The 23,151-nt window shown below is 49.1% G+C and overlaps 1 protein-coding gene across 2 annotated transcripts; it reads right to left on the reverse strand.

Moving 5' to 3' along the window:
* Positions 1-13,136: 13,136 nt before the first annotated feature.
* LOC142923824 (mRNA export factor GLE1-like) lies at positions 13,137-23,014 on the reverse strand. 2 transcript variants are annotated; one of them, XM_076064805.1, is made up of 14 exons: positions 22,704-23,012; positions 21,263-21,392; positions 20,436-20,617; positions 19,765-19,819; positions 19,197-19,260; positions 18,494-18,609; positions 18,085-18,154; positions 17,751-17,893; positions 17,139-17,329; positions 16,887-17,016; positions 16,548-16,652; positions 16,320-16,402; positions 15,779-15,842; positions 13,137-14,338 (listed from the first exon to the last, which is right to left on the reverse strand). In XM_076064805.1, the coding sequence occupies exons 1-14, from the start codon at positions 22,754-22,756 to the stop codon at positions 14,270-14,272; spliced, it is 1,455 nt and encodes a 484-aa protein (XP_075920920.1). In that variant the 5' UTR covers positions 22,757-23,012; the 3' UTR covers positions 13,137-14,269. The 2 variants fall into 2 exon arrangements, with proteins under 2 accessions (XP_075920920.1, XP_075920921.1); XM_076064806.1 differs by lacking the exon at positions 16,320-16,402 and having other exon boundaries at positions 22,704-23,014.
* Positions 23,015-23,151: the final 137 nt, after the last annotated feature.

Here is a 23,151-nt window from a genome sequence, read left to right on the forward strand (position 1 = left end):
AGGGTCCACTGTGCAAGTTCCAGTGTACAGGGTCCAGTGTGCAGGTTCCAGTGTGCAGGTTCCAGTGTGCAGGTTCCAGTGTGCAGGTTCCGGTGTGCAGGTTCCAGTGTGCAGGTTCTAGTGTAAATGGTCCCGTGTACAAGGTTGAGTTCCGAATGGCAATGTCATGCATCAACATCACGCGCAATCAGCACACAGAACACGAGGCGAGATGAACACAATATGTAAGTAAATAACTTAAAGTGTGCAAAGAAGAGCACGTACACTTGAAGGGATTGGAGGTCCAAAAGTGATTTAGAGTAGGACAAGTGTGGTAAAGTGTTGTTCCCAAACGTTGCTCGGCTATTTCTAAGATCATGGGTTGCCCTACGGAACAGGGGGTGGGAGGGTAGGACTGAGCACGAAGAGCGAGGAGCTGCTACGGAAGTGTGCACGGGGATTGTGGCCCCCGTGCATGGGGATTGTGGCCCCCGTGCACGGGGATTGTGGTCCTCCTGCACGGGGATTGTGGTCCTCGTGCACGGGGATTTTGGTGTCCGCTTTCAAAGGGACCAGCCACTGTTCTGGGCAACAACGGCCATTGCTTAGAAACAGACGCCTAATGTTTATATTCCATTGAAGACGGTGTCATTGACGATTGTGTTGAGTCGTGTTTGTTGTTAATTGTCCTTGCTCTCCACTGTACACGCAGCACGTACAAATAATCTGTTGGAATAGATTTGTGAACAAGAAGGCATAATGTGCAGGTGTACTGCATTGTAACATCAACAGGGTCAGGTGTTGAGCCATGGCACTGCTGCATGGAGTTTTGCACTCAACTCGGACCCATATCTGACAGAGTGGGGCCTTGCTTGTAACATCTGGCACTTTACAAGCATTGATACAAGCGATGAGACTGAGGGTCAAAAAAATATTTAAAATATAAGATAAATAAATAAAAACAAAAAATTGAAAAATAATATATATTTTTTAACAAAATAAAAAATATATATAAAAAAGAGGGTCAAAACCTGTCCAGAGTATTGCTTGTTGTTCAACCAATGCTGCTGATAGAATGCATTCTTAGAAGGTTGTGTGGCTGATGGGATGCATAAAGCACTTGAATCGTTTATGTGCAGGGACAAATATGTAGCGGCTCGTGTCTGCTTCGGTACTTCGTTATTTTATTAATGTATGTGTTGTAGCTTTGTATTTGTCCTGAAGTGGGCGTCACGTGACCGTGTACAGTGCAGTTCTGCACCGGTACTCCAAAGATGTCCCCCAGAGGGCGACTTATAGCCAAACCACTCATCTCTAACGTTCACCTCTAAACACTTAACCCTAATGACTGTAACCCTTGACCCTAAACCCGAACGATGACCACTAAACGGTGAGTATATAAGAGAGTACTGAATATGTCCACGAGAGAGTGACAGGTAACCACAGCGAACTCCGACCCCTCACCACCGTCATATAAACTTACTCGTTGGTAACTCAACCACAACCACACCACTACCCCCCCAAACCCCTGACCCTAACACCCCTGATATAAACGTTACTCGTGGGCTTGTGGCCACATCTGCGTCATTACATGGTGTTGCTTGCTGCCGGTCTTGTTTGATTCTCCGATTTAATGTCCCTAAGTCGACACAAGTATATGGTTGAAGCATCACCCTCCTCTCTAGGCCCCTCCTCGTCAATGCACGATAATAATTTACTTATTTATCTATCCAGGAGAGCCACACTGAGAGGGTCCTCCTATATTGGGTTCATATTTTGAGGTTTTATTTTGCCAATTGATTATCAGCGTTTATTATACGTGGAGAAAACCCACATGCGCAAGGGGGCAACACTCTATCCCTGTACTGATGGTAACAGATAGCAGTTATTCCACTGGCTAAAATAATGCCCAACCTTTAACCATAATCTCACTTAAACCTTCCATAATCCTTACATGAATCATACATTATTATCCCCACTTTTCATCATAATATTATTCGCTTTCGCGACTAATATTATTCATCATGAATATTTTTTTACTTAGATCCTATAAATATAAATGTGTCGTTAACGACGCATTTATATTTACATTATCTAACCCCGAACAACCTTTACTCAGAACACGTGTATTAGTTTATTCGTGCCGACACGTGGTACACCATGCTCCGTGTAACCCGGCTGAAGCGACCTCCACTCACTCTCCCAAAGCCGAGTTATTTCTAAGCCATCGCGCCGCGATTCCACTCGCGAAGGATGGAGATCGATGTCGAGCAGTGGGGGTGGCCGTGTACGGCGGTCACGCTCAGCGCGAGCCACCAACACAGCACGAGCGGGCGCAGTTGCGATCCGTTACGGTGGTCGCACGAGTTCATGAAGTTTGTGCAGCTGGTAGCTTTGGACATTCTGGGTCCGTTGCCAACATCCGTGATGGGGATACAGTAAGTACATCCAAGTAGCAATGGAATCACTTGACGAGGTGGCCCGTAACTTATGTCCTGTCAGATCAAATAGCCAAAACGATTGCAGATGCATCCATCAAGCGCTATGTTTTTTAATGTAACTGCCGCAGCAGCTTCTAACCGATCGTGGCACAAACCTTAAATGTGCATTACTTAATGAGAGAGACGACCATTGCCCGATGGGGATGGCGAGCCCCCCCACGCCTCTGCTGACAACCCCCTTCTCCTGGTCGAGAAGAAGGGACCCAGCGAGGAGGAGGAGGCGAAGCGACGAGCTGGAAGTCAGGTAGGGAGGAGGGGACTGCGAGATGCAGCAGCAGCAGCGGTGGTGGTGGTGGTGGACACTGTGGTCTGGTCAGGGAGCACCGGTCGTCTGGACAGGCAGTTAGACAATTACTGTAGGTGTGAGGGAGTGTAAGTGTGAGGGAGTGTAGGTGTGAGGGAGTGTAAGTGTGAGGGAGTGTAGGTGTGAGGGAGTGTAGGTGTGAGGGAGTGTAAGTGTGAGGGAGTGTAGGTGTGAGGGAGTGTAAGTGTGAGGTAGTGTAGGTGTGAGGGAGTTTAAGTGTGAGGGAGTGTAGGTGTGAGGGAGTGTAAGTGTGAGGGAGTGTAAGTGTGAGGGAGTGTAGGTGTGAGGGAGTGTAGGTGTGAGGGAGTGTAAGTGTAAGGGAGTGTAGGTGTGAGGGAGTGTAAGTGTGAGGGAGTGTAAGTGTGAGGGAGTGTAGGTGTGAGGGAGTGTAAGTTTGAGGGAGTGTAAGTGTGAGGGAGTGTAGGTGTGAGAGTGCGTAAGTGTGAGGGCGTGTAGGTGAGGGAGTGTAAGTGTGAGGGAGTGAAGGTGTGAGAGAGTGTAGGTGTGAGGGAGTGTAGGTGTGAGAGAGTGTAGGTGTGAGGGAGTTTAGGTGTGAGTGTGTGAGGGAGTGTAAGTGTGAGGGCGTGTAGGTGAGGGAGTGTAAGTGTGAGGGAGTGTAGGTGTGAGGGAGTGTAGGTGTGAAGGAGTGTAAGTTTGAGGGAGTGTAAGTGTGAGGGAGTGTAGGTGTGAGGAAGTGTAAGTGTGAGGGAGTGTAGGTGTGAGGGAGTTTAAGTGTGTGAGAGTGTAGATGTGAGGGAGTGTAAGTTTGAGGGAGTGTAGGTGTGAGGGAGTTTAAGTGTGAGAGAGTGTAGGTGTGAGGGAGTGTAAGTTTGAGGGAGTGTAAGTGTGAGGGAGTGTAGGTTCCAGTGTGGAGGTTCCGTGTGCAGGTTCCAGTGTGCAGGGTCCAGTGTGCAGGTTCCAGTGTGCAGGTTCCAGTGTGCAGGTTCCAGTGTAAATGGTCCAGTGTACAAGGTTGAGTTCCGAATGGCAATGTCATGCATCAACATCACGCGCAATCAGCACACAGAACACGAGGCGAGATGAACACAATATGTAAGTAAATAACTTAAAGTGTGCAAAGAAGAGCACGTACACTTGAAGGGATTGGAGGTCAAAAGTGATTTAGAGTAGGACAAGTGTGGTAAAGTGTTGTTCCCAAACGTTGCTCGGCTATTTCTAAGATCATGGGTTGCCCTACGGAACAGGGGGTGGGAGGGGGGGACTGAGCACGAAGAGCGAGGAGCTGCTACGGAAGTGTGCACGGGGATTGTGGCCCCCGTGCATGGGGATTGTGGCCCCCGTGCACGGGGATTGTGGTCCTCGTGCACGGGGATTTTGGTGTCCGCTTTCAAAGGGACCAGCCACTGTTCTGGGCAACAACGGCCATTGCTTAGAAACAGACGCCTAATGTTTATATTCCATTGAAGACGGTGTCATTGACGATTGTGTTGAGTCGTGTTTGTTGTTAATTGTCCTTGCTCTCCACTGTACACGCAGCACGTACAAATAATGTTGGAATAGATTTGTGAACAAGAAGGCATAATGTGCAGGTGTACTGCATTGTAACATCAACAGGGTCAGGTGTTGAGCCATGGCACTGCTGCATGGAGTTTTGCACTCAACTCGGACCCATATCTGACAGAGTGGGGCCTTGCTTGTAACATCTGGCACTTTACAAGCATTGATACAAGCGATGAGACTGAGGGTCAAAAAAATATTTAAAATATAAGATAAATAAATAAAAACAAAAAATTGAAAAATAATATATTTTTTAACAAAATAAAAATAAAAAATATATATAAAAAAGAGGGTCAAAACCTGTCCAGAGTATTGCTTGTTGTTCAACCAATGCTGCTGATAGAATGCATTCTTAGAAGGTTGTGTGGCTGATGGGATGCATAAAGCACTTGAATCGTTTATGTGCAGGGACAAATATGTAGCGGCTCGTGTCTGCTTCGGTACTTCGTTATTTTATTAATGTATCTGTTGTAGCTTTGTATTTGTCCTGAAGTGGGCGTCACGTGACCGTGTACAGTGCAGTTCTGCACCGGTACTCCAAAGATGTCCCCCAGAGGGCGACTTATAGCCAAACCACTCATCTCTAACGTTCACCTCTAAACACTTAACCCTAATGACTGTAACCCTTGACCCTAAACCCGAACGATGACCACTAAACGGTGAGTATATAAGAGAGTACTGAATATGTCCACGAGAGGGTGACAGGTAACCACAGCGAACTCCGACCCCTCACCACCGTCATATAAACTTACTCGTTGGTAACTCAACCACAACCACACCACTACCCCCCCAAACCCCTGACCCTAACACCCCTGATATAAACGTTACTCGTGGGCTTGTGGCCACATCTGCGTCATTACATGGTGTTGCTTGCTGCCGGTCTTGTTTGATTCTCCGCTTTAATATCCTTAAGTCGACACAAGTATACGGTTGAAGCATCACCCTCCTCTCTAGGCCCCTCCTCGTCAATGCACGATAATAATTTACTTATTTATCTATCTAGGAGAGCCACACTGAGAGGGTCCTCCTACATTGGGTTCATATTTTGAAGTTTTATTTTAATAATCCTTACATGAATCATACATTATTATCCCCACTTTTAATTATATTCGTCGGTTTCGCGACTAATATTATTAATCATAAATATTTTTTGACTTAGATCCTATAAATATATCGTTAACCCACCACTACCCGACACACCCATAATTATGGCAAATCACCTGATGAAGCTGGTTATAATCACCAGCGAAACATCGTACTCAAATTGTCAATGTTGTGTGTTTACTCTCCAACACACAACCGGTTAGTGATGTCGTAATAACGAATTGGCACGTTTTGTGGAAGGTTGACAAACCTCAGTAATTGGCTGTGTCGAGTGCTGGTGGGTTAACGACGCATTTATATTTACATTATCTTACCCCGAACAACCTTTACTCAGAACACGTGTATTAGTTTATTCGTGCCGACACGTGGTACACCATGCTCCGTGTAACCCGGCTGAAGCGACCTCCACTCACTCTCCCAAAGCCGAGTTATTTCTAAGCCATCGCGCCACGATTCCACTCGCGAAGGATGGAGATCGATGTCGAGCAGTGGGGGTGGCCGTGAACGGCGGTCACGCTCAGCGCGAGCCACCAACACAGCAGTTGCGATCCGTTACGGTGGTCGCACGAGTTCATGAAGTTTGTGATGCTGGTAGCTTTGGACATTCTGGGTCCGTTGCCAACATCCGCGATGGAGATACAGTAAGTACATCCAAGTAGCAATGGAATCACTTGACGAGGTGGCCCATAACTTGCCTCCTGTCAGATCAAATAGCCAAAACGAATGCAGATGCATCCATCAAGGGCCATGTTTTTTAATGTAACTGCCGCAGCAGCTTCTAACCGATCGTGGCACAAACCTTAAATGTGCATTACTTAATGAGAGAGACGACCATTGCCCGATGGGGATGGCGAGCCCCCCCACGCCTCTGCTGACAACCCCCTTCTCCTGGTCGAGAAGAAGGGAGCCAGCGAGGAGGAGGAGGAGGCGAAGCGACGAGCTGGAAGTCAGGTAGGGAGGAGGGGACTGCGAGATGCAGCAGCAGCAGCAGCGGCGGTGGTGGTGGTGGACACTGTGGTCTGGTCAGGGAGCACCGGTCGTCTGGACAGGCAGTTAGACAATTACTGTAGGTGTGAGGGAGTGTAAGTGTGAGGGAGTGTAAGTGTGAGGGAGTGTAAGTGTGAGGGAGTGTAAGGGTGAGGGAGTGTAGGTGTGAAGGAGTGTAAGTGTGAGGGAGTGTAAGTGTGAGGGAGTGTAAGTGTGAGGGAGTGTAAGGGTGAGGGAGTGTAGGTGTGAGGGAGTGTAAGTGTGAGGGAGTGTAGGTGTGAGCGCGTGTAAGTGTGAGGGAGTGTAAGGGTGCGGGAGTGTAGGTGTGAGGGAGTGTAAGTGTGAGGGAGTGTAGGTGTGAGGGAGTGTAGGTGTGAGGGAGTGTAGGTGTGAGGGAATGTAGGTGTGAGGGAGTGTAGGTGTGAGGGAGTGTAGGTGTGAGGGAGTGTAGGTGTGAGTGTGTGAGGGAGTGTGAGAGAGTGTAGGTGTGAGGGACTGTAGGTGTGAGGGAGTGTAAGTGTGAGGGAGTGTAGGTGTGAGGGAGTGTAGGTGTGAGTGAGTGTAAGTGTGAGTGAGTGTAGGTGTCAGGGAGTGTAGGTGTGAGGGAGTGTAGGTGTGAGTGAGTGTAAGTGTGAGGGAGTGTAGGTGTGAGGGAGTGTAGGTGTGAGGGAGTGTAGGTGTGAGTGTGAGGGAGTGTAGGTGTGAGGGAGTGTAGGTGTGAGGAAGTGTAAGTGTGAGGGAGTGTAGGTGTGAGGGAGTGTAAGTGTGAGGGCGTGTAGGTGAGGGAGTGTAGGTGTGAGGGAGTGTAGGTGTGAGGGAGTGTAGGTGTGAGGGAGTGTAAGTTTGAGGGAGTGTAAGTGTGAGGGAGTGTAGGTGTGAGGGAGTGTAGGTGTGAGGGAGTGTGAGTGTGAGTGAGTGTAGGTGTGAGGGAGTGTAGGTGTGAGGGAGTGTAGGTGTGAGGGAGTGTAAGTGTGAGGGAGTGTAGGTGTGAGGGAGTGTAAGTGTGAGGGAGTGTAAGTGTGAGGGAGTGTAGGTGTGAGGGAGTGTAGGTGTGAGGGAGTGTGAGTGTGAGTGAGTGTAAGTGTGAGGGAGTGTAGGTGTGAGGGAGTGTAAGTGTGAGTGAGTGTAGGTGTGAGGGAGTGTAGGTGTGAGGAAGTGTAAGTGTGAGGTTGTGTAGGTGTGAGGGAGTGTAAGTGTGAGGGAGTGTAGGTGTGAGGGAGTGTAAGTGTAAGGGCGTGTAGGTGAGGGAGTGTAAGTGTGTGGGAGTGTAGGTGTGAGGGAGTGTAGGTGTGAGGGAGTGTTGGTGTGAGGGAGTGTCAGTGTGAGGGAGTGTAGGTGTGAGGGAGTGTTGGTGTGAGGGAGTGTGAGTGTGAGTGAGTGTAAGTGTGATGGAGTGTAGGTGTGAGGGAGTGTAGGTGTGAGGGAGTGTAAGTGTGAGTGAGTGTAGGTGTGAGGAAGTGTAAGTGTGAGGGAGTGTTAGATAATGTAAATATAAATGCGTCGTTAACCCACCAGCACTCGACACAGCCAATTACTGAGGTTTGTCAACCTTCCACGAAACGTGCCAATTAGTTACTACGACATCACTAACAGGTTGTGTGTTGGAGAGTAAACCCACAACATTTACAATTTGAGTACGATGTTTCACTGGTGATTATAACCAGCTTCATCAGGCGATTTGCCAGAATTATGGGTGTGTCGGGTAGTGGTGGGTTAACGATATATTTATAGGATCTAAGTCAAAAAATATTTATGATGAATAATATTAGTCGCGAAACCGACGAATATAATTAAAAGTGGGGATAATAATGTATGATTCATGTAAGGATTATTAAAATAAAACTTCAAAATATGAACCCAATGTAGGAGGACCCTCTCAGTGTGGCTCTCCTGGATAGATAAATAAGTACATTATTATCGTGCATTGACGAGGAGGGGCTTAGAGAGGAGGGTGATGCTTCAACCATATACTTGTGTCGACTTAGGGACATTATAGCGGAGAATCAAACAAGACCGGCAGCAGGCAACAACATGTAATGACGCAGATGTGGCCACAAGCCCACGAGTAACGTTTATATCAGGGGTGTTAGGGTCAGGGGTTTGGGGGGTTAGTGTTGTGGTTGTGGTTGAGTTACCAACGAGTAAGTTTATATGACGGTGGTGAGGGGTCGGAGTTCGCTTTGGTTACCTGTCACCCTCTCGTGGACATATTCAGTACTCTCTTACATACTCACCGTTTAGTGGTCATCGTTCGGGTTTAGGGTCAAGGGTTACAGTCATTAGGGTTAAGGGTTTAGAGGTGAAGGTTAGAGATGAGTGGTTTGGCTATAAGTCGCCCTCTGGGGGACATCTTTGGAGTCCCGGTGCAGTACTGCACGGTACACGCTCACGTGACGCCCACTTCAGGACAAATACAAAGCTACAACAGATACATTAATAAAATAACGAAGTACCGAAGCAGACACGAGCCGCTACATATTTGTATCTGCACATAAACGATGCAAGTGCTTTACGCATCCCATCAGCCACACAACCTTCTAAGAGTGCATTCTATCAGCAGCATTGGTTGAACAACAAGCAATACTCTGGACAGGTTTTGACCCTCTTTTTATATTTATTTTTTAAAAAAATATATTTTATTTTTTTAGTTTCCCAATTTGTGTTTATTTATTTATTTTATATTTTCAATATCTTTTTTTGGCCCTCAGTCTCATCGCTTGTATCAATGCTTGTAAAGTGCCAGATGTTACAAGCAAGGCCCCACTGTCAGATATGGGTCCGAGTTGAGTGCAACACTCCATGCAGCAGTGCCATGGCTCAACACCTGACCCTGTTGATGTTACAATGCAGTACACCTGCACATGATGCCTTCTTGTTCACAAATCTGTTCCAACAGATTATTTGTACGTGCTGCGTTGACGGTGGTGAACAAGGACAATTAACAACAAACACGACTCAACACACTCGTCAATGACACCGTCTTCAATGGAATATAAACATTAGGCGTCTGTTTCTAAGCAATGGCCGTTGTTGTCCAGACCAGTGGCTGGTCCCTTTGACAGCGGGGACCACAATCCCCGTGCACGAGGACCACAATCCCCGTGCACGAGCACCACAATCCCCGTGCACGGGGGCCACAATCCCCGTGCACGAGGACCACAATCCCCGTGCACGGGGACCACAATCCCCGTGCACGGGGACCACAATCCCCGTGCACGCTTCCGTAGCAGCTCCTCGCTCTTCATGCTCAGTCCCCCCCCTCCCACCCCCTGTTCCGTATGGCAACCCATGATCTTAGAAATAGCCGAGCAACGTTTGGGATCAACACTTTACCACACTTGTCCTACTCTAAATCACTTTTGGACCTCCAATCCCTTCAAGTGTACGTGCTCTTCTTTGCACACTTTAAGTTATTTACTTACATATTGTGTTCATCTCGCCTCGTGTTCTGTGTGCTGATTGTGCCGTGATGTTGATGCATGACCTTGCCATTCGGAACTCAACCTTGTACACTGGACCATTTACACTAGAACCTGCACACTGGAACCTGCACACTGCACTCTGTACAGTGGAACCTGCACAGTGGACCCTGTATACTGGAACCTGCACACTGGAACCTGCACACGGAACCCTGTACACTGGAACCTGCACATTGGACCCTGCACACTGGACCCTGCACACTGGAACCTGTACACTGGAACCTGCACACTGCACTCTGTACACTGGACCCTGCATACTGGAACCTGCACACTGGACCCTGTACACTGGAACCTGTACACTGGAACTTGTACACTGGACCCTGTACACTGGACTCTGCACACTGGAACCTGCACACTGGAACCTGCACACTGGACCCTGTACACTGGAACCTGTAAACTGGAACCTGCACACTGGAACCTGCACACTGGACTCTGCACACTGGAACCTGCACACTGGAACCTGCACACTGGACCCTGTACACTGGAACCTGTACACTGGAACCTGTACACTGGACCTGCACATTGGACCCTGTACACTGGAACCTGTACACTGGAACCTGCACACGGAACCCTGTACACTGGAACTTGCACACGGAACCCTGTACACTGGAACCTACACACTGGACCTTGTACACTCGACCCTGCACATTGGACCCTGTACACTGGAACCTGTACACTGGAACCTGCACACTGGAACCTGCACACGGAACCCTGTACACTGGAACTTGCACACGGAACCCTGTACACTGGAACCTACACACTGGACCCTGTACACTGGAACCTTTACACTGGAACCTGCACACTGGAACCTGTACACGTGTTTATGGATGGTTTTGTTCGCGTTCTGTTTGCGGCAGTGAGCAGGTGTCTACGGTACAACCAGATCCCCATCGAAAGCGAGCATTTATTGCACATTGGGTTTTACAGGAGCCAAAATAAACCGGTCGCTTGGCGTCACTGCCACTTAGTTGTGAACGGCGGTCATTGGTGGAGGTGGTGGTAGAGTGGAGGTCTGATGGAGGTGGTGGTTTGGTGGAGGTGGGGGTCTGGTGGAGGTGGCGGTGTCTTGAGTGTGGCGGTGTGGTGATGGTAAAGGTGGTAGTGTTGTGGGGATGATGATGTGGTGGAGGTGGTGGCGTGCTGGAGGTGGTGGTGTTTTGTGGAGGTGGTGGTGTAGTGGAGGTGGTGGTGGAGGTGGTGGTGGAGATTGTGGGTGGTGGTGTAGTGGAGGTGTTGGTGGTCGGACGCTGCTAGACTTCTGTGCAGCTCATGGCCTGGTAATCACCAACATTTTGTTCCAGCATCGGCGTAGACACCAGGACCTACTGTGGAGTGTATCTGACTGTTAGCTCGTCATCTGTACGATGCGCTCGCCATTGTTCCACTGCGGTGGTGGCTGACCATCTCGGACCCCATTCAAAGACACAGTCGCCTGGTCTCAGCTCGCTGGTACAAGTTGCAAGCGATCATTTAATCATTGCCAGCAGCTGGGGTTGGCATCCTTCCCCCCCTCATCCTAATGCCGAGGGGGAATGGTTGAGCTTTAGACCTGTGGCTCATGCAGCTGCAATGGCTGCTTTGGTTACGCGTTCCACACTTCCCCAGAGACCCTGGCTGACGGAGGAGGTTCTCTAGCTGGCTGAGAAAACACGAAATGCCCCCTCCCACTGTCTACAGCGTCCCACGTCGACATGAAAACACGAAACGCCCCCTCCCACTGTCTACAGCGTCCCCACGTCGAAATGAGGAGGCTTACTCGTGGTCGCAGGTTGCTGATAAGATGGAGCTGCCTTAGACCCCGGGATTACAAATCACTCTTTAATTCCATCAAAAAAGTAACTTGCAACGGCACAGAATTCACAATCCTTACGGGAAAGAAAGGTGATCCGATCTCTAACCCCCAAGGACAGGTGTGCAGGTTTGTTAAACATTTCTGAGGTCTTAGGGAAAGGGAAATCCCTCAACCCAGACAACATCATGGGGGAAAGTGGGGATACCCCTGCTGAGGCTGCCGTGCCTCAAATCTCGGAAGAAGGAGTCGCACCTTGTGAGTGGTTGGCTGTTTCTCTCTCCCACCTGAAGACGATTGCTTGTGGCGATCGAAACGTCGTGATCTAGTATTATTTTTTCTACCTACGTGACTTGACCGAAAGAACCAAAGAGTATGGATTCCTGCAGTCACGAAATCTTCAAATCATGTTTATAGGCAAGGACCCTCTCTGTTAGACGTGGGTCTCAGTTCACGTAACGTGTCACGGTGGCTTACGGCAGTTGTTGTTGGTTGTGGTGACGGTGGTGCTGTTGCTGGGTGGTGGTTTCTGGTATTGGGTAGCGACTGGGGCCTGGATAGCCAGGCGGACAGGGCCGGACACGTCCGACGTTTTGTGATTTGTGCTGAACGCGCGCTCGTGGCCGATAGGTGCCGATGACGACTGATGGTGGAACAGTTTTTGTAAAAATCCGTGCGGTGTGCGGTGTCAAAGCCGTGCCTGAGGGGTGGTGGGGGGGATTCTGCCCCACAAGAAGCCAAACTATTTTTGTTTTTATAATCATTTTTGTGACATAGACGAAAATGTATCTGCAAATATCACTGCGTATCATCTCAACGCAAAGTATTGTCATCTTAAGCATGGAAACTTTTGTATCCGTAGAATCCGAAATAAAAAGTGATAAAGGTGTGACGTGACCGCTGTTGTGTTCTTGGAGTCTGGGCCTAGTAACGTTCTGTGCACTGTAACCCCAACCCATGGCATCAACCGTGGCGAAGGCGACGTTATCTCCCTCGCCTGGCATGGAGGATGTCGTGGGTTCGGTGCTGGAACCTGGCGTTGCCTGTTGTATATTTTGAGCTTGCGTGTTCTATCTCCGTGTGGTGATCACGTGGATTTTTCTCTGGGTCCTCCAGCGTTGCTGATAGATTAGTGAGGCCTATGATCAGTGGGCAGAGTATATTAACGGTTGTTAGTGTAAGCATGGCTATGTAAAGTAGGAGGGGGACAGATAGAGGGGCGACCAATTCACCATGTGTCCTGGTTGAGCCATCCAAACATTTGGTAGCCTTCAGCAAATGACGATGAACACATCGTGGTTAATGCCGCTGTCTCTTCCCATATAAAGGCCCGGTTGGTGTGTCATGCCCAGTGAGTTTTTGTTTTGCTATTCATCTTCGTGTGTATTTGTGCATGTTTTGCAGTTATTTTTTGCTGTTTACACACCAGGAACACACCACTGTAGATATTGCATACAAGCAACCATGACACAATGTAGCAATTCAGGGTTTTTATTTCATTTACGAATAAATGATTTACTGTTTAACACGTAAGCTTTCGCGACTGACGTCATCCATAATACAGGTTTTTTTTGTTAGATCGCGTAAATATGTGTCAAAAAACCCGCCACCACCCGACACTGCCAATTAGTAATGTTTATAATGTAAACAGAACGTGCCAATTCGTTACTAGTAGAGCACACTGCTGTGTTGGTGAGCAAAGCCACAACATTTACAATCTGAGTACGACGTTTCGCCAGTAATAACGAGCTTCATCAGGTGACAGCCAGATTGGTGGAGAAATCCTCCTGTTTTGTTAAATAGAGGGGTAGATGTGATGACATCACTTGTGTGCCGTTCTTGCGCGAAGTGGGGGAGGGATGAATTAATGCATATAAATTACTGTGGGTATCCGTTGCCGTTTGAGTTATATATATATGGTAATCAATGTACATTATGCATGCGCATTATGCAAGGCCATTGTTATTGTACCTGCTGCTGATTGTGTATACTAAAATAGCCATACCAACGGTAATCACTATTGAAGCATGCTGACCTGCATTTAAACATTTTATTATTTGATGGTTGGCTTACAAAGCAGCAATTAGATACATTATTTAAATACATAAATTATATACATTAATTATATACGTTCATTATATACATTAATTATATGCATTATTTATATGCATTATTTATATACATTATTTATATAGATTAATTATATACATTAATTATTTACATTAATTAATTCCCCCCCCACCACGGCACAAGAAGAACACACAAGTGTTGTCATCACATCTACTACCCCTCTAGTTAAGGAACGAAACAGGATTTCTCCACAAATCTGGCTGCAGCCTGAAGAAGCTCATTGTCATTACTGGCGAAACATCGTACACAGATTGTAAATGTTGTGGCTTTGCTCTCCAACAAAGCGGTGTACTGTACTAGTGACGAATTGGCATATTCTGTTTACGTGACAAACCTTACTCATTGCCTGTGTCGGGTGGTGGCGGGGTTAACGACACATTTGTACACTTACGCGATCTAACCTAGAAAACCTGTATTATGGGAGTTACTTGCATAAAACACATATTTACATAATGTACAGGTGTGAAGGGTGATCTTATTAAGCCTTCCAAAATTCTTCTGAGAGATGCCCGCTTGGCAAAGGAATCTCCCGATTAACAAAACAGTCCTGCAGGCAAACACAACACACACAAACACAACACACACAAACACAACACACACAAACAGGGATTAATGGATACTCGAGTCCGGGCAGCCCAGCAGCTCCACATGGGTTTTGAAGGGCCAACCAGTGGCAGCGTGCCAATAGAATGCCTCGCTCTGGTGTCTGGAGTGCTGTTAAGGTGAATATTTAATAAGTTATTTTAATGTAGCTGCTGTTTCTTGTGCAGGAAGCGATGCACGCCGGTCAGAGGCTTTTTCAGCCCAAAGCGCACTTTGTGGAGAAGTTCTAGACGCGTACTTGGTTGTGCTATTTGTATGTTTATTGAACAGTCCGACACACGCGTTAAGAGTTTCCTGGCAAATGTCCCGATCCACCATCGAGCTTTTCCCTCAACCCTTCCCTGCCTTTCCCCTTCAACCCTCCTGGCCAATCACCTTTCAACCCATCCTCCTGCTCCTCCCATTCAGGTGTGAGGTAGATGATCCCAATTACCTAACCCACCATCCCTGGTGTAATGCGGTAGGGAATGATGTCATTTGTGAGTTATACACAATCCTGGGGTAGGACTGCCGCACATGTCTGATGATGTACTAGAAACCCTGTGTGAAGGGGAGACCTGGTGATTCAGGCAATTGACTATTAACCGTCCCTTCGTGTGTACGCATGCCGGAATGAGAGGAGAATTACTAATTTATTTCTGGGAAGTGTTTCCCAACTTCCCGACACGTAAAAAATTACATTAAGTGACAAAGTGAATACGGGGCTAATTATGTGTTCGAGTGCAAAGCCAGCACCACTCAGATCTTGGGTTTGAATTGAGGTTTCAGCCATCTGTGATTAAACCGGAGTCTCAAGTGTAGCGAGTTTAAGGTATTATCCTGGGCACAGATTACTTCACGAAAAAATACCTTTGTTCAACTCAAATTTTCATCTAATTTGGATTTTCTAACTCTTAATATTTACGATTTCATTGACATGTACTTACAAATGCTTTGACAATAATTACACCCACACACATGGTACTAACTATGCCCCTAATGAATGTAACTTTGGCCGCATTGAGTGTTAACACTCTACTTCAGGATGGCCCTGTATTGGGATGTTTGGCGAATTCCGTAAAGGCAAGTTTGGCGATTGGGAAGAATCCAGAATACCCGGGGAAAAGCCACAACACATTCGGATAAAACACAGCTCTGCACAGTTACGTTCACTCCGCTGCTGTACTGACGTCTCCTGACCAGCTCGCAATGTGCCCACTAAGGATGGCGATTGCTGCGAGCATGGATAAAGGGAGCTACTGAGTGACTTCAGATATCATTATGTGATGTCACCTTCCGCGGCTGTTATGACTTAAGGTAATGCTACACACATTGCTGTGCGGGTTATGACAATGGCACTGGAATAAATGTGTGTGTGTCAAAGTTGTGTCGTCAAAGCCGGTACCTCGAGGAACAGCCTCAGTCTGACCACAGTTCCCATCTGCTGCGGGATGGATACTTTCTCGATTCTGCAGGACAAGAAGAGACGCAGCGAGTTTAGTTGTGCATCCATCGATTCTTACAAACTTCCGGCTCCAGTCCTTAACCGGTGACCATCACCAACCACAGCTTGAAGCTCGTTCAGAGACACACTGTAACGGGAGCCTGCTGTCGACAGCTGACTTCACAGTCACGTCGATCGCATCGCTACCGCCTCCCTGCCAATTGCTGTGGGTGGAAAACTGGGCTGGTCAAGAGTCTTCCAAGAGCCAAAGTTTACGATCCGCAGGGGAAAATTATGGCGGTGCAAGGACCTTTCTGTATGTACAAGTGCAATGTTACTTTGATATTAGCTGGTTACTTGACAAGGTGATTCAGTCTATTGCCACAACATAAAAACAGTAGAAAGCAAATCGACTTCAGGCGTCAATGCAAGGAACACGTGCAAATATAAATGGCTTCGTGAAGGTGAGATGGAGACGAGACTGCCACCGGGCGAGAGGTACCTTGGGATGTATTCTTTCCTTAACCCATCGAGCAGCTCCCAGAGCTGATCGCCGTATGCAATCGCCATTGCATTACCTGCCACCTGCTCACACACGCCAGGAGCATGTGAACAAGTCACAGGGCAGCCTCGTCTCTATCACAATGCTTGTGCGCTGTGTTCCCGTGTGTGTACCCGTGTGTTCCTGTGCACGCGCTGTGTGCTCATGCCCGTGTGCTCTCGTGCGTACCTCCAGAAAGCTGAAGAGCACCGTGGGGGTGACATTGGCCATGGGCTCCATATCCAGGACCTGCATGAGCCAGGTCCAGCCGTGACTCATGCCGTGGGGGTGGCTCTGCGATTCACGCACACGGCACGCGTGGGGTAGGGTGGCAGGTGTGGGAGAGATTCGTCAATTTAAAATCCCATTATCGTACTTGCGCTACACAGAGCCAGTGGCTTACGATTTAAGCAGATCGCATGCAAACAATGTTACACGTACACTAGCAGAGCGAACCAAACTGTACGTGATGGAGAGAGTGAGATCCGATTCTTGATGGAGATCGTGACCCCGGATTGGCGGTGCTACCTTGTTGCCACTGGAGGGGGGCACGGGCGCGGAGATGATGGCCGCGTACATGCGCGCCATGCCCGACATTCTCTGGAGAAACAAGTCTTCGTTCTCTACTCTCCCATCCTCGAAGCGGTAACCGAGGATCCTGCGGGTGATGGGGGGAGACACGGGCGTCAAGCACACGCCACACGCACGCACAGCTCTCACCGCTCACTCCTCACCCCCCAACTACCACCGCCCCCCAAGCCAGGTCCCTAGTGCCCTCACCTGAAAGTGTCCTCCTGGCTCTGCCCAGGCGTGGGACGAGGGAAGACGGGGCCCATGTAGGGGCACTTGCTGAGCAGGTGAGCAAGCAGGAGCTCCCCGAGGGCTGGGTGGCGGTGCCACAGTTCCACGGTGACAGCCGCGATGGGGAACACCGCCGCGTGGTTCCACCCCACCTCCTCCTCGCTCTGCTTCTGTAGTGGCAGAGACGCAGGGGGAGAGAGGGTGAGGTGAAGAAACCGGAACCGAAGACAACCAATTTGCTGTACTTATTTAGTTTGTCATAAATAACCTATCTCATTTAGCTTTCCCAATTAAACGGGCAATTATGAACTTCACAAACATTGCAAGAGGAGCCCCGCTGAAAAAAAACATTCTTGATGAGACGCATTGTGGCTTTCTGGTATAAGAAGCATCGATGAATGAACCGTGAGAATAAATGAACACACATTGAAGTGAACTGATCCTAGCAGCGAGCACACAGGCGAAGGTGAAATGCAGATGTCGGTGGATGATGGCGATGACGACGGTGGTGCCGTGGAGGTGCGTGCATGCGAGGTGCATTTGACTGCGAGGCAAGACGCGGGGGCTTTGCGAGGGGGCTTGTCGACGTACCACGAGCCTCTCAGCCACCCGGTGCAGGACGTAGAGCAGGCCCTGCGGGTGGTCCGACACGCTGGTGGAGCGCGTGCCCGACACGACGGCCGTGCCGCTCAACAGCAAGTCCAGCTTGCCGGTGATGACGCGCAGGTGAGAACCTGCGCACGAGGACACGTTGGGGGGGGCACGGGTAAAAACGGGGGGACGTGTATTATACAACAGCGCTGCACTACGGCAGTCGTGACACAGTGACTGCCGCGCAAGCTGCCCGATTGTGCGTTTACACCGCGGGAGCTGGGGCAGGCTGAGACTCGACGTTTCACGAGAGAGGGGAGGGGACGGTGCTCACCAGACGTGTTGGAGATCTGGTTGATGGGCATTGACGAGGCCTTGGCCAGCTCGAACTTCATGACCTTGGTCTGCCCATCGCGCACACACACACACAGGTACACTCACACTATTAAAACTAAACTATGACACTAAAACTATTTGTTTTTTATTTTACTAGGTAAGGCCCACTGAGCTATATAGCTCTTTTTCAGAAGAGACTCGGCTACAACTGCTAGCTCCACGAAGTGAAATATCGCATGGATATTTATAGCAGCCAAATACTCTAAAAACACGCGTTTCTAATTGTGGAGGGAAAAACTGGAGGACCTAGAGAAAAATCCACGCAACCATGAGGAGAATACGTACACTGCAAATATACAGTAGCTGTCAGAATCGGGCATTTGAACTCACGACCCCCCCCCGCATACCTTGAGGTCCTGGTTGCCGTTGAGCTCCTTCAGTCTCTCCACCGTCTCCGCCAAGTGGCGCTGCAGCTCTTGGTGACGGCGCTGCGGGACGCTGCCCTCCGCCCAATCTCCACCCGCTGTGGCAATCAATGCAACACACAGCCCGTTAGAAGCAGGGACCCACACAACACACATTATAACCAGGGTTCCACACGCAGCCCGTTAGAACCAGGGACCCACACAACACACATTATAACCAGGGTTCCACAAACAGCCCGTTAGAATCAGGGACCCACACAACACACATTATAACCAGGGTTCCACACGCAGCCCGTTAGAACCAGGGACCCACACAACACACATTATAACCAGGGTTCCACACGCAGCCCGTTAGAACCAGGGACCCACACAACACACATTATAACCAGGGTTCCACAAACAGCCCGTTAGAATCAGGGACCCACACAACACACATTATAACCAGGGTTCCACACGCAGCCCGTTAGAACCAGGGACCCACACAACACACATTATAACCAGGGTTCCACACGCAGCCCGTTAGAACCAGGGACCCACACAACACACATTATAACCAGGGTTCCACATATGGGTCATAATTACCAGGGTCCCACACATAACCCCTTATAACCAAAGACTCACACACGGTCCATTATAACCGGGGATCCACACGCAACCCGTTATAACAGAGGAAACGACGCCTCACCTTGCTCCAGCGGCTCGCACTCGCGTGCCAGACGCGGTGCATCCTCGCCACCATCACCGCTGTTCTGCAGACAGCAAACCACACCAGACCACGCTGTATTTTATAAGGGTGTGCCGCCAAATGCATTCTCATAGCTGATGAATGTTCCGACTTAAGAAAAATCAAAGCACGCGTATCTGTTTCACAGTCTATAAAGAAATTAACATTTTAGTTCATCGGACTATGAGCTTGTGGGACCAATGTTTTCCATCAGGGAATCTCTGGGCCGGTGTTAATGATCTGAGTCTCGTCAGCAGGGTATGCCTGATTGTCGTGTAGATGGGTGTCAAGGTTGCGTGTTCGGGCTAAGCCGCACGTTTAAAACATCGTTACAAACGTACAGTCCGTATTCCCTGATATCCCCCTCCAATTAATCTAGCCTTTGCTGGGAATCCAACTGAGGTGGCTGGGTTCACAGCACAGCGTGCAAACTGCTGTGCCGAACTACCAAAGCAAGTGGCAAAACAAATGTTACATGACAATTGGTGACCAGGCTGAGACTATAAACTCGCTACACCAAGACTCTTACCGTGATTCCAGAGAAACGCTCCTCAGTGATGATCTCGAGGATAACATTCTCAGAGCTGAACAAAAACAAAACAACAAATTATCACAATAGTGTTCGCTAGTGTCATTCTGCGTACCCTTATGCTAGCTGGAACCAACACCAGTGTACACGAGCTCTAGCTGACACTCACACTCATATATGAGCCTGCACAAAGACTCACACGTACACTACCTCGCACGTACTCACTCACATCTACACTCCCTCACACCTACACTCCCTCAAACCTACACTCCCTCACACTTACACTCACTCACAGCTACACTACCTCACACCTACACTCCCTCACACGTATTCACTCACACCTACACTCCCTTACACCTACACTCCCTCACACCTACACTCCCTCACACCTACACTCCCTCACACTTACACTTGCTCACACTTACACTCCCTCACACCTACACTCCCTCACACCTACACTCCCTCATACGTATTCACTCACACCTACACTCCCTCACACCTACACTCCCTCACACCTACACTCCCTCACACTTACACTCCCTCACACTTACACTCCCTCACACCTACACTCCCTCACACCTACAGTAATTGTCTAACTGCCCGTCCAGACGACCGATGCTCCCTAACCAGACCACAGTGTCCACCGCTGCATCTCGCAGTCCCCTCCCTACCTGACTTCCGGCTCATTGTCGCGTCGCTCCGCCTCCTCCTCGCTGGGTCCCTTCTCCTCGACCAGGAGAAGGGGGTTGTCAGCGGAGGCGTGGGGGGGCTCGCCATCCCCATGGGGCAATGGTCGTCCAGTGATGTCAAGTGGGGAGAGCGGCACAATGACCCGGCCCTCTGCCGGCGCCTCCTGTCGAGGGAATCACGTTCATGGTTTACGCACCAGATACAGAGTGCACATGTGCAGTACAGTGGTAGGGGAACACAAGCTAAAGTGTGCACCAAGACGCGTAGAAAGTCACGTTTGAACCATCCAATTGGCCGTTCCGATAAACGGGATTGTGCAGGATACATCGCGAGAACTGATGGACGGGATTGGTAATTGAATGGCAGCCAAAAAGGAAAGAGTACGGCCACCGCAGAGATGGATCAATGAGTTCAGTTCCCGTGCAGGAGTCGGATACATTGTGGCATTGCGTGACTGTGATGGGTGGTGATGATGTGTGTCGGGCCGTTAATCGGGAGCGGATAGAAAATAGTTGGTGATGATACGATGACAGAGGAATCATTCAACAATTGTCACTTATATAATCATCAGCCATAGTTAATCTGATGTTGGATGAAGGCCTCCCCAATCTGTCACTCCCTCTCACAGTCCGAAAATTCAAAATAATCCTCTCACAGTCCGACAATGCAAAAGAGTCTAGCTGGCACCTGCACATAAACTTATTTATTAATTCCATCTCCGTGGTGGATGTGTTCTATGCTGGTTACCATGTGGCTGAATGCACGAGATTGTGTGTTCGTGTGGGACGGTGATGGTGATGATTATTACCTTTCCACATGAGGTGTCTGCACCACCTTCCTGCACCACCGGTGACGCCGTGGTGGGAGAGGATGCATCTGCGTGGTCATCAAGGCCATTCTTCACACGGTTATGCCTGCAGCGGTGTTTCTTACAATGCCTGCAATAAGTGATTCGATTTTAATATCAGCATTGAGTTCGTCCAAGCAATGGATCTCAATCTCATAAAACATCTGGCATTTCACCAAAGCCGTAGCCATGGAGTCAACATTGGGGGGGACCAAATCTTCCAGGGGGTCTGGGGGTCCCCCCCCCAGAAAAAAAAATCTAAATTTGAAAACGAATTTCCTGCCTAAAATATTAAAAAAATAAACTAACATACGGGATTATTTTGATTTAAAGCTTTCGTGACTGCAGTAATTCATATTCTTAGTTTTTTCGGTAAAGTCACGTTGAAGGGAAACAACAAAATAATAAAAAAAATATATAAAACAATAAATTGTATTATTTTGTTGTTTCCCTTCAACGTAACTTTACCGAAAAAACTAAGATAATACGGGATTTTTATTTATTTATTAACAAAAATGTCTGATAGTGTATATTGTATTATATTGCTGTTTTTTTTCTTTTTTTTACCTTTTCTTGTTACATTCTATGTAATGGCAGAGATTAGTGATTTCTAAAGTACAACCATAACCACAATCATATAAACGGAAATCTATTTTAAAGCAATATAATGGGGTGGACATTTTGAGCATATTTGAATATTGGGGGGGATGCGTCCCCCCCCCCCCACAATATTTATTATAATTACGGCCTTGTATGTCACCAGTATTGGGTCAAGCAAGCCCGACTTTGGTGATGAGACACTGTCCAGTAGACAGGACTTGCTTGCTCCAATGCTGATGAAAGTTTGGGTTCTCAGAGGCAGTATTTGTTGTCACTGTGAATGGGCGCGATCAGTGCTTGGATAGGCGACCACTAAATCACAACAGGTGCTAGAGACTGCGGGGCTACAATGTGATTGGTGGACTGTGCTGAACACATCGTTGTACTGCACTTACATACTCCACCATCGCTGTCCCCCGCCTTGACAACCTCGCACTGCCCAGAGTGGTGAAGTATGGTCAAATAACCCCCACGACCCATACGGTGTGGGGAGGTCCTCATCCAGCAGTAGAGTGACTTGAATAAGACGCGAGACCGTGGATAAGTTGTGGCTACGATTATAACAATGGTCACCAACCCCTCCCCCAGTGTTTACACTGCGGGGCTTTAGCGTCCGACTCACACGGAGCCCGGCGTGGGGCTTTAGCGTCCGACTCACACGGAGCCCGGCGTGAGGCTTTAACGTCCGACTCACACGGAGCCCGGCGTGGGGCTTTAGCGTCCGACTCACACGGAGCCCGGCGTGGGGCTTTAGCGTCCGACTCACACGGAGCCCGGCGTGAGGCTTTAGCGTCCGACTCACCTCTTCTTGCTGGGACGCTCGCGCTTCGGAGTTCGGGAATAGCACGCTCCCATGGCGGGACCGTTCGTCCGCACGGGGACACGAGGGGCGAGTCGAGGCGATCGCCCTTTGGGTACCGACGAAGATCGCCGACGAGGAGGATCAAGATTGAGGAGGAGGATCAAGATTGAGGAGGAGGATCAAGATTGAGGAGGAGGAGGATCAAGATTGAGGAGGAGGAGGATCAAGATTGAGGAGGAGGAGATTCGAGCGGACGTAGGAGCGCTGCTGCTTTCCACCTGCCCAGCTCCACGTCGAGTGAGGTCACGCCCACAGGCCACGCCCCGCGCCTCCCATTAGCCACGCCCCGCGCCGCCCACAGTCCACGCCCCGCGCCGCCCACAGGCCACGCCCCGCGCCGCCCACAGGCCACGCCCCGCGCCGCCCACAGGCCTCGCCGCGCGCCGCC

Source organism: Petromyzon marinus, unplaced genomic scaffold, assembly GCF_048934315.1.
Source record: "Petromyzon marinus isolate PM22_M1 ecotype Great Lakes invasive population unplaced genomic scaffold, UKy_Petmar_22M1.pri1.0 PM_Scaffold_76, whole genome shotgun sequence".
NCBI lineage: Eukaryota > Metazoa > Chordata > Hyperoartia > Petromyzontiformes > Petromyzontidae > Petromyzon > Petromyzon marinus.

What these genes read in the sequence shown, in the direction of transcription:
- LOC142923824 (XM_076064805.1), bottom strand. Translation starts at nt 22,756, where the DNA reads ATGGGAGCGTGCTATTCCCGAACTCCGAAGCGCGAGCGTCCCAGCAAG. An exon ending in GACAATGAGCCGGAAGTCAG is followed by an intron (nt 19,820 to 20,435) that starts GTAGGGAGGGGA and finishes GTTTTTGTTCAG; the next exon opens with CTCTGAGAATGTTATCCTCG. An exon ending in ACGGCAACCAGGACCTCAAG is followed by an intron (nt 18,155 to 18,493) that starts GTATGCGGGGGG and finishes CGCGATGGGCAG; the next exon opens with ACCAAGGTCATGAAGTTCGA.